We start from the raw sequence: 12,123 nt of genomic DNA, 5'->3' as shown, positions 1-12,123 counted from the left end.
AGACTTTGTTTACCAATGGACTATTAAGTCTAGCTTTTCATACGTCTTATGGTGCCCCTAGCACAAGGACACTTGGCATGCATATAAAATACAAGTATCACAACACATTCAATGAGTGCAACCCCTATTCAGACCTAGAGTACTCCACTGACTAGTAAAAGCCATGGCCTCAGGAACCACACTGTGATAAAAACTGATATAGGGGAAATCCAAATTTGCATCACAGATTTTTCTGACTTACACAAGATGAACATTCAGCCTGTGTCAAAGACTACTAAAATCACCAGAATGTGAACTACTGTTGGCTTCAAACATGTTCCAATACTATTGGCCTGACAGACTCTGAAACACTATGCTACTTCTCACATGAAAACTGCTCTTCCATTAAGTTGATTTCTACTATAGTGTCTCTATGACTTAAATGTTTTTGTAAGAACTTTTTTTCAGTTAGCAGTTACAGATTATGCAAATAAATAAAAAAAAAAATTAAAGAGTGGTACTACCATGTAAGTTATTTTTCAGTCTTTTTGGAAGGACAGGAAACATTTTTGCTAGCGGGAATGAAGAATTATCTTGTTACACCAGTTAGTGCTCCTTATTCCCTCAGAACAGTTTAAAAAGACTAATTTCATGATGAGAATTTTTCATAAACACAAACACATGGGGAAGTCAGTGTTTAAAAGAAATAAAATCTAATCATCTGTATTCTTCCTGGAATTTTCTTCATGACGTAAAATAGAAGCTGAGGAAAAGGACAAGTATGAAAAGTAGATGGAATAAAGAGCTTAAAATATCACTGCCAGATGTCTGACATACACTATTCATTTAAAAACTGTACCTTCAAACAATTAGTTCTCCATCAGTTGCCAAGACATCAGATCTACAAGAGATCTACAACTATCCCAGTATTAGTTATTAACAACTCAGAGCAATGCTCAAAGGTTCCTGCAAAATCTTCTTTGTTGGGACAGAACAAGTGCTCCCACATTACCAGTGGTATGTTCATTCTCCAGCCATTTAAAATTTCTCCTCCACACCAAGTGCCCGTTCTGCTGGAGAATTCCCTTCTTCTTCAATCTCTAGCTTTTTCTTACAAAATATAGGTTTCCCCCTTTCCCCTGCTTATAAGCTCTCCTCATTCCTCATCCTATTTTCATCTTGTTCACGCACCTCTCATTTTGACTGTTGGAATATTTAAAGAATTACCAGCTATCTCTCTATTCCCATCCTTCCTTCATTATTCCTCAACTGCTTCATGAGCAAGTAATCACCTTAACTGCCCTCTTGCTTTTCACTGTCTGGAATTCATATCTTAACATGCATATAAGTTATGCTCTCCTGAGCTACTAATTTTCTTTGCTGCATTTCTCCAGAGATATTTGCCCCTGGATGAAATCCCCTATTCATTCCTTTGAAGCAGCTGCTATTCAAAACAGTCCTTACCAGCCTCTCATGCAACCAGTCTCTACTCACTCATCTCTTCCTACATTAGCATACCTGTACATGACCTTATATTTTTTTCTAATCTGCTCTCAAAAAGCAGCAAAGAGGATTCACAGAATCATTTATGTTGAAAAACACCCTTTAGATCATAAAGTCTAACTATAATCCAAATACTGCCAAGCCAATCACTAAAACATGTCCCTGAAGTGCCAGATCTACACGTTTTAAATACCTCCAGGGATGATGACTCAACCACTTCCCTGGGCAGCCTGTTACAGTGCATTTCAACCCGTTAGGTGAAAAAATTTTCCCTAATATCCAATCTAAACTGCCCCTGACACAACTTGATGCCATTTCCTCTTGTGTTGTTACATGGCAAAAGGATCAATACCCACCTCACTACAACCTCCTTTCAGGTGGTTGCAGAGAGTGATAAAGTCTCCCCTTAGACACACTTCATTTGGTATTAAATATCATATGAATAAACAGTTATCATTGTGACCCACCTTTGCAATGGAAATAATGTAATGGTAATTTTTGTTAGTATAAGAATTTAAAATTCCTTTCCTTTATATGATTTAAAGGACAATTTAAAAAGTCACCAAATCTAGTAGCTGGCCACTTTTTCTTTAATTGCTCTCCACTACTGACCTTCACAGCATAAGACAAACTGAAAAAAAGTTTATCCTTGCCATACCAAAAGGCAGTTTGCAATGAATTCACAACTTATTTACTCTCCTTCTAGGAACGTCCCCTCCTCCAGGCCCCCAAATTCTATTACAAAAACATCTATCACCACCCCTTCCCTTCTACACCCATTTCAGCCTTGCTTCCTTCCTCATTTGGCAGCAAGCTTCAGACCCAGCAATGTAAAGGTTGCAGAAAGACGTCTGCAATGACAGCACTAAGCAATTACGCACATTTTCTGTAACTGAATCTTTTTTTAAATTGTATTTTACTCATGCATATATAGCCATAAATTACATCTGATAAAAAAAACTACAGTGTACTGCAAGTATCTCACAGTTCCTTTAAAATAAAAGTTACAAAGTTTCCCATGACCATTTGCATGTTTTTTTCATTATAGTACACTACCACACCAAGGAACCACAGATGTTTTGTTTTATGAGAGCATCTTACTAGCCTACGTGGCCTACCACACACACTTTATATAAACCACTTAAGCTAAGAAAAAGTGTTCATTACTGTCCTGAAGTACAGTAGTTTGATAACGGCTGTATACAATGCTGCCAGAAGCAAAAAACTGCCTAGTTTGCCAAGCTTAATTGCTTCAGTAATCTGCTGAAACAAAATCTATGCGAATAGCAGATCAGAATTTGCTGCTAATATTAGTAAAACTGATGATGTGGCAACTCTAGAAACTTTAGAAACAGCTGTTGGAAGAGTTCCTAGGGAAAAAAAAACCACAATTCCTCCGAATTCTATCTCGCAGAGTATAAGTTTGGAAATTTCATAAGCTTTCAAAAGACCTTTTCCTTAGGACATTTACATGGTCTGTAAAAGAATGTCAGTAATTTAACACTTCAACTGTTTTAAGCAGAAATCAAGCCAAGTGTAGCACAACTTTCTTCTTCAAGAAACTGTTGTGCCTAGAATTATTTATTAGTAACACAACTAATGCAAGAATTTTTACATGCATTTCCATAGAGCTAAAGCGACTGCTGCCAAGTATTCCAGAGTTTAAAGAGAAAGCCATGTTTGCTTTCCAACTTTGCACAGATTTGTAATTTACAGAAAAAAAGTAGTGATTTGCCAGTATACTAAGAAATTAACTGATGGAAAAGATTAGATATTCAGTTTTGAATTGTGTAGAAACTTATCCTTTCTCAGTTCTCATAACTTGTTTATATGCCTTTTGGAGACTTTAGACCGACTTTAGTGATATTTAAGAGACAGTATGACCAGCTTCAAGGAAGTATTTAAGACCACATGCAAGCCAGGGATACACAGATCTTGGCAGTGCCAGTATTCAGCCACAGCTTAAACTTTGACCACAGAGCATCCTAGACACCTGTACTTTTTCAAAAGTACCTAGCCACTTTACATTAAGAATAATTTTGATCTCAGAAGAACCTAAAGCTGACTCAAGTTGTGCAAGAGTCTCTGATACAGCTTAAGCTTAAGCTATACTGGTAGATAGCTCAGAACAGTACAAGAACTGTCTAGATGTTGGGGCACTTAACAGAACTGAAAAACCTAATACTACAGACTCAGTTCAGCATGAGGGAGTCTAGAACAAATGCTTCTACTTCAAGGAAGTGGCCTGGCCAGCATACTGGATAGTATGGATAGCTGGATCAAACAAGGCCCATAAACCACAGAAAAAACAGCAAAAGGGAACTCTGCAGTAGACTAGCAAGAATTTCATTAGGAGTAAACGGTCCTGAGTTTCAGTTTTTCCTTTCAGGGAGCTCATGTATTTTATGCTAATTGTTGGATAAGCAGCTCTTGGAGCATTTTCCCTACAGAAATGCTCCCACTGGTGAAATACATGGACCAGGCTCCCTTCACACCATAAAATCTCCCTTTTTGCCAGACAGTAGCCCAGCAACAGTATTTGTTAGTATTTGTGATTAGTGCACTCTGCTGGTCATTGAGATCACAGGATTCAACTCATCTTAGACTGAGGGAACCTATATATCAGCTTTGTCATCTACTGGAAAGCTTTACAACTAAGCCATTAAACTAAAAATTCTGCATTTTCCCCATCAGACAGAGGCATGCCTTAAAAGACAGCATGATATTTTAAATTATGAGCAGTAAAACATCACACAACTCAGTCCAATACCAGATAACTGGTCAGATGCCTCATCTCAAGCCTCCCTTACCCTTTAGGCAGCTATAAAGTCATCAGACACGAATATTAAAATGCCCTAAAGGAACTCCTAGATAACCGCATAGCCCAGGGGATAGCACACAAAACAGATCTTCAGTGAGATGCCTGAATCACTGCACTGGGCTGGCTGCGCAGTATTTTAGACAGCTTTAAACACCGTAACACCTATAGCACTCTGTCAGTAATTTTTTTGAAAGCTTCAATTTAGGACTCTTTTTTATCAGTGGTAAAGAAGGTCTAGGAATGCACTTTAAAATATACCTCACAACATACCTTAGATAACACTAGCCATTCAGGTCTAAAACACTAAAAGACTGAATGCTTACGTCAACAGCTCACTGTGGTGGGACAGTCCATCTCCACCCCTCCCATTTATCTTTGGTCCCACATTCCTGAAGCTCTCACTCCCTATAAAACCCTGCTACCTTAAATATGTAGCAGAAGATTACTCTAGCAAAAAATTTTTTATGCTTACAGAAGAGGGAGGCAATGGGATGGAATGGAATGGCTGGAATGGGTGAGGAGCAAGGAGAGTGAAAATCCCTAGATTCAGAAACAGTGAGTCCAAGTGCCTGTGAAACCACATTTGGAAAATCACAGTCCTTCCGGGGCATGTCATATCTGTCTGAACAGCAAAGCAGTTCTTCAAAAAAAGCTTTGTATGAGAGGCACTTCAATTTTAAAAACTGTCCCAGTATCTACAGTATAAAATGTGGGGTAAAGAAACAGACAATTAATAAACAAAATCTTAAATTATATGTCTAAGTTGTCATCTTAAGTCAACAAAAACAAAGACAGGTGTATCACATCTCAGTGATGTAGCAGTCTGACGAAGGCTGAAAGGAAGACCCTAAGTAAATATAAATAAATACCATGGTGAAGTCAAACTCACTTTGTATAGAATGTTTCTTGCAGAAATCGTGATCATTCAATGACTAAAAAACTTTATGTTAATTTCTTATCAACTTAAAAATTGCATTTATACAAGCATGCTGGACCTACTATATAAAAAATAGAAATACACAATACATTAAGGACTAGCATGGGTAAGCAATCAGGTTTTTCATGTTTAGTGCACCTTACAAAAATCATGATCCACTTTTTGCTTATACAAGTCAATTCAGTGTCAGGAGGAAAGAATGACCCTCTCAGATTTCCCCCTCCCCATTCCTTCCTGATATTCCATTCAGACCAAATTTTTTGTAATGATATACAGAAAATCTGGTTACCAAAAATTATTTACTTTTAAAAGCATGTACTTGACCTTTCCACAATTTACAAAGGAAGGCATGTATAAATGCAATTTCAGTAACTTTTTTCTGTTTGTCATCTTAGCTGTGTCTGACCACCTAAGGACAAATGACACCTACCAATGCTACACCAAGCCAACACAGCCTTTATATAAGCATCTCCAAATATACGTTTACCTCTGGTTGCACTGTGACAAAAGATTCAAGAGTTATAGATATAATTTTGTATAATTACTGAATTACAGGTATAACTCAAACTGCAGTTTCAGACTTCCAGAGACTCTACCTCAGTCCTTCTTCCTCTGAGTTATTTCCCATGGCTTTTTGTCTATCTTTTTCATTATCAGCAACACTACCCACCTGCGCTTTTGCCATGTACTAGCAAAATTCTTAAGTCAGAGGTCCAGACTGCTTTCTAAAGATGTCATTCATCTAAACTACAGTCCAGATAATTCAAGAGGTGAGGATGTCAGTCCTAAATCTAAAAGAGCAAAAGAGCTGAGCGTTGCCATGTTGAGCGTCACAGCACAAAATGCTGGAACTCATGGAATGGAAATGCTGGAACTACTGAACGGAATTCACCACCTTCAGCTTCATTGCTAAGCTCCCTACATAATAATTTTAATTCTGCACTTTGTTTAGCAGATGAAAATACAGGAAAAAAAGAACACTTCTATCATGGATGACAAGCATTATGCAGATATCAGCTTTTATTATCTAACCCCCCCAGCTTTGTAAATACAGCTCAACCTTTTCTAAGTCAGTATTCTAATTCTGTAACATTTTATAGAGAAAAATTATTTTGTCTATGTGCAATTAATTATTAAATACAACTTACCAAAGTTTCCATATCCAAACAAGTTTGGCAAATTTGATTCACATCCCACAGGCAGAAACAACTCTCAGCTTTAATAACTTGCTTTACATAATACGATGCCTTACTAATATTCATCTTTAGTCATCACAGCATTCATGTACATACACATTAAAACACTAACTTTTAAAACAATTTATACAGACATCATTTGCATTAGCTTCAAGAATTTTCTGCACTGTACCACCTTGAGGTACCTGTAAGCAGAATGGAATTCCAAAAAAAAAAAAAGAAAAAGGAGTAGAAAGAGGGTGGGCAGAAAGATATTTACATTTGTTGCAATAATACAATATCGGTAGCAGATTATGACTGTAAAAACAGAACAACATTATTTAAGAAGCACAGTTCTGAAAAAACAAACAAAACAAAACGAAAAAAACCCACAAATCTGGGTTAGCTCCAATTCTAAAGCTTGTTTTACGCTATTCTATATTGCTGATCAACAAGGATAATTCTTCACATTAAACATGACCTATCTCCCTTTAAACTTGCCCTCATCCATGGCAGTTGATGATTATGTGCTGCCATCTAGCAAATGTTTCCAGAAAAGTTTACCTTTGGAAGCTATTCTGTGACAAAATACCTGAAAATTCTTAGAAAGCTTTTTAAAATAGGGAACATATTTGAGACAGCAACAGGTTTTTAAAAAGATTCCTTCAGCCTGCATGCTTATAAAAGTAAGCACAACAGGACAATACAATTAAGCTTAATACAGACAAACCCTGCAAAAGCAAGATCATATGTATTGGATATATAATGGCAAAACTGAAATTTTCATTCTACAACTTACGCTTTCCTTTGTATAAAAGAAAGCAATGAGTAGAAAATGGTAAGAAATACTGCATTTTCCTCTTTCTCAAAAACCCTAGTCTTCACTGTTTCACTTTGTTCTAACTTTCTGTAGCTTTTATTTCCTTCCCACCCTCCCTCCCTGCCACCCAACTCCTCCCTGGGCACAGAAATCAAAATGCAATGACCCCATATAGTAATAAGATGCTTGAATTAAAAAAACAATTGTGTTTCTTAACCCTTTTCAATCTTAATTTTTCAGTCAGGCAGGCACACTGAAACTGTAGCACATTATTTACTAGCAGCTAGATGATGTCTTCCTAAAATTACTGGATCTTGCTAACCATGGGTTCTGCCGAGACCTTGCTTTTTTCTGTTATTACTCTATATAAATTCAAATAGCGATAAAGGAAAAGAACATGTTAACATGAAAATAGTGTGACTTTCTGAAGCTTTTACACTGCTATAAACAACTTTACACGAAAAGAGAGAGTAATGGACTATCTAAACTAATTATGCTGTGAATAACTCAAAAATTAGGACTGATTTGTTTTTATTTTCCGTCTTATTTCACCTCACCACAACAATTGCAATTTCCTCTTATTTTCACCCTGGATCCTTAACGCTGTACAGTCACCTCAAATCTCTCATTCATACAGTCACCAAAACAGTGCAACATTTTCATTCTTCGTTCCTTATTACATCAGAACAGCTGACAGCATACTGCTTTATGGAGGTAGTATTCTCTAAGCAAATTATAATTAAAAACACCAAAACCAAGTGACTTTTGAGGTCTCTACTCCTTTCCAATTTCTCTGAAATTAGCCAATGAGTTCAAAAACTCTCAGAAAGGAAACAGACATCACAGTCTTATTTCCTTGGAGGATTTTCATAATAACAATAATAATATCCAAATTTCAAGTTTCTTTGGTGATTAGAAGCTAAATCACCACCCAATTAAATTTCCTTTAATTTCAAAGCACATATACACTTTATTTCATTACAATATTTGAACCAAAGGCTTAATTTTTACACTGTACTAACAAAACATTCCATTAAGAGTGTGATGGGTTTTTTTCCTGTTTTCACAGCTGTACTAAAACAACACCTGCCATTAAATTACACTGAACTGTACTCTAGTAGGTAGGTATTTCCATTCAGAGATAAGCTAAACAAGCATATCTTTTCTGTACAAAGCAGATGCTGCACATCTTTTACCTATAACCATATAGTTTATAGGAATGAAAACAAAAATGTTTTTGGACACTGGTAACTTTGTTTTGTTAGTTAGTAGTATCAAACATAAAACAGAAAGTAACTAAAATAAAAGTCAATTAACATTAATATAAGTGCCAATGTATGTCACAGAGAACCACTGCTCTTAGACTATTTGCTCTTCCTGTAAACAAAATACGAACTGGTACAGAAAATGTTGAAACCTCTCATCCAAGAATTTCTTAAGACTCCACCATTTTGCAGGACATGGTAGTTTATTAATTAACTGCAGAAATCTTTCTTTGCCAGAATTAAAACCTGAAATACATAAGTATAATACAGCAGAATTTCATAGAATGGCTTGGGTTAGAAGGGAACTTAAAGATCGTCTTATTCCAACCTCCCTGCTGTGGGCAGGGATGCCTTCCTCTAGACCAGGTTGCTCAAAGCCCCGTCCAACCTCTACATGCCTTTCTAATATGTCTCTCTCCAGTTTTCTTTTAGGCTTGCCTTAGACACTAAAGTCCTGTAAATCCAGCTAGGACAAGCAAGTTTATCAGCTCCATAAGGGTCACAAAGTTGTCTCTGCAACAACTATCATCATGTCTATTGGATATGGCCTAATGGGGAAAGAAATTAGTATAATCTCCAGCATTGGCTGACTGAAAAAGCCAGAGGTGCACAGAATAGAGCACCTGTAATTACAGTACATCTTTCTCTCAGCAAACTGGAAGAATACACAAGAAAAGTTTATTTAATTGATTGCACTTTTAAAAATCACTCTTTTATACATGGTCAAATCCCCCCATTTCATCTTTATTAAAGGAATATATATGGTTTTTACTAGTAAAATGCATTCTTGCAAGGGTATCCCTGTAACAAATACACAGAGGGTATTTGTTACAAAAGTAGCAAATATCCAGGTATTAGTAAATAAGGTATTTATTTTATTTATTTCACATCTTATGACTAACAACTGCAGTAATTAACACAGCTCTGACACTTATGAAAGGGCATCGGCATAGAAACGGAAAACACTTTTCAATCTCTTCACGCTAGGTCTCCATCCTACTGTAAGCCAGCCTTACCTTCTGTCCCTCTTGAAAAGACGGCATCTAGGATTTCAATCTCTGTACTACTTTACATGTTGGATGGACCTGTTACTACAGTGTCAACTTTTTGTTCAAGCTCTGGTGAAAACTCTCACCTCCAGAAAATATAAGAACTTTCAGTTTCCTCTCAGGAAAGGGTTATGTTTGAACTATACAATGAAAAGGTATCCCCAACGTCCTTATTGAAACTATCCAATCTTTTGTACAGAAACTCATTGTATTCTTTTTCTTAAAAACTTCTCAGTCAAATAATGCTTCTGTTTTCATCCTTGTTATACTAATACCTCTGTGGTGAAAGACTACGAAACACCACCTGAATCTGATCAATCAAAAAAAACTCTTCTTCAATGAATGAGATAACCTCTTCTTTGGTGATTTACTGTCATATTTCAATGTGAAATGACTAATTTCTGACCTTATATTTGTGAACTGCAAGGACCAAAAACTTGCAATAAATTACTGCGGAAATATCTGTATTTTACGTATTATCAAACATTTTTCCTGATGAACATGCTAAATTCTTGATCTGCAAATCAATATGCAAATCAACCTGTCTCCAAGTTACCATGTGCCTGGAAGATAGTAATTTTTGTCCTGCTGATGACAAATATGAATGTTAACCAAACTGTTAATTATACAGGAATTCTGGAAGTGCACAATGACAGCTGCAGATGCTGATACCACACATACCTGAGCTGTCAGCTACTTTAAACTGTTGGAGCAATACCTAAAAATGAGGCCACTTTAGTTGTGTCAGGCTTATTGTGCAGGATGATTTGCAAATGCATAGCCAAACCACATCACAAAGCGAAACACCCCTAAGTGAATTTACACCAGAGAATGGGAAAAATATTCTGAAATAAATATTAAACACCAAGTTTCTTTCAGAATAGGAAAAAGTTACCTCTAACACATTGATTTTTTTATTCTCAGTCCCTTCACCTGCAAGAAAATAAGGTAACATCATATGTTTGCTATCCAGGAGACAGGCAGCCCGGTCTTCGGTGGGTCCACGAGAATCACGGGGAAAACGTCGGTATGAGCGCAAACACAAGAGTGACCAAACGAGGCCCACAGGGAGGATGCCACACTTGGGAACACGTGCGACAGCTGCGCGGCACTCCCCGAAAAGCAGCTTATCCTCACAAATCGGGGGTTTGTTTGCGTCGCAGCCCTTTCGCTGAGCGGGATGCGTTTCCCACCGGGACTGAGGCAGCCATCCGAGGCCACATGGGGCATTCCCTACGGCTCCAGGCGGCCACGCCGGCCTCGGAGAGAATCAATGTCGACCTTGCTCGCCCGCAGGGCGACTCGTCGGTGCCCACCCTGTGCCCCGGCCCCCTCCTCCGGCCACTGCCCCCCCTGCGCCGCCGGGCCCTCCCCGACCCGAGCCTCTCGCACCCGTCCACCCGGCCGCTCCCACCGCCACCCCCGAGGACGCGGGAGTCTCACCTCGTTGTTGAGGTTCAGCACGGGAGCCATCGCGCCGACCCCCGCCCGCGGCGCCTGCACAGCCCCGGTCGCTCCCCACGCCACAGCACGGGCAGCCAGAACCGAAAGTGCGCGCATGCGCCGCGGCCCCGCGTCCTCCGGCCCCGCCCCGCCCCGCGCCCTCCGGCCCCGCCCCGCCGAGCTCGCTCGTGCCCCGCCTCCGCCCGGGCCGGGTGTACCCATCTGGGCCTGCCCGGAGTCCCTGTTCAGAAAGCGGGGTCAAAAAGGTTTTGTTCTGGTTCTCGGGGGTGATGTGCAGCGTGCGCGGGAGGAGGATCCCGAACCTGACCTGCCCAAGGCGCCAGGGGCCGCTCTTGGAGAAGAGCTGGCTTCGCACGAGGTTAAACTTGAAACTTCCCACCGTGCCCCGTGCTGCGGAGTTGGTCGCATCGTCACCTGGCTGAATCAAAGGCCTAAAGAGGTGTACTCCCCTAAATCCTTAAACTGGAGTGACGTCTGCCCCTCCGAATAATTTATAATCTTAGAAATATCCTGAGATTCTTGCTTTTCCCACAGTGTTGCTGCTGGGTTACGGCCGTGAACGGTCCCCACTGCCGTATGTGTAGACTTCGCTCCATCTCCCCTACCACACAAAAAAGCCTCCATTTTCAAAGTGCTTTACGCTTTTAACATTGAATTTTCCATTAGTGTAGAAGGCAGATTATGAGTTGTATAGAAATTGTGCCTCCTGAAGCTTTTGTTGTACAAAATTTTATATAAGCGGGTAATTTTAAGTAGCTTTAGTCATGTGTGGCTGAGCACGTTTTTGGATTTCATGATGTCTCAGTCTGAGAAGCTGGGCAAAGTTTCATCAGAACTTTTCTCGTGATTGCCAGTTTATTGTGCTAGAAGGAATTGTTGATTTAAATTGCTGCAAATATTCTTCTATTGAAACAAGACTTTTGTAACAAAACTCATGCTTAACTGTAGGCAAGTCATAGCATACCTAGAGAATGAATCAGTTATTGTTTCACATTGCTGTTTATCTGTTGCAGTATTCAAAAGAACTGAGATCATATTTGAAAATATTTGGGGAAATTGTTTTAAACATAACCCCATTTTTGTTTATACAAATAAGATCAGTTTCAGGAA

General features: G+C 38.9%; 1 protein-coding gene across 3 annotated transcripts in view; it reads right to left on the bottom strand.

Moving 5' to 3' along the window:
- Positions 1–11,125, bottom strand: part of SRFBP1 (serum response factor binding protein 1) — a 70,130-nt gene extending 59,005 nt beyond the window's left edge. The window contains exon 1 of one of the 3 annotated variants that reach the window (XM_064642211.1): positions 10,993–11,125. In XM_064642211.1, the coding sequence (XP_064498281.1) occupies positions 10,993–11,109 (117 nt within the window). In that variant the 5' untranslated portion in view covers positions 11,110–11,125. Of the gene's footprint in view, positions 1–5,910; positions 6,031–10,992 lie in introns of those variants that run through there. The other 2 variants (XM_064642213.1, XM_064642212.1) reach the window with 2 other exon arrangements.
- Positions 11,126–12,123: the final 998 nt, after the last annotated feature.

This window comes from Pseudopipra pipra, chromosome Z (genome assembly GCF_036250125.1).
Source record: "Pseudopipra pipra isolate bDixPip1 chromosome Z, bDixPip1.hap1, whole genome shotgun sequence".
Classification (NCBI taxonomy): Eukaryota; Metazoa; Chordata; class Aves; order Passeriformes; family Pipridae; genus Pseudopipra; species Pseudopipra pipra.
The sequence above is the reverse complement of the archived record's forward strand: the minus strand, read 5'-3'. Positions and strand labels throughout refer to the sequence as shown.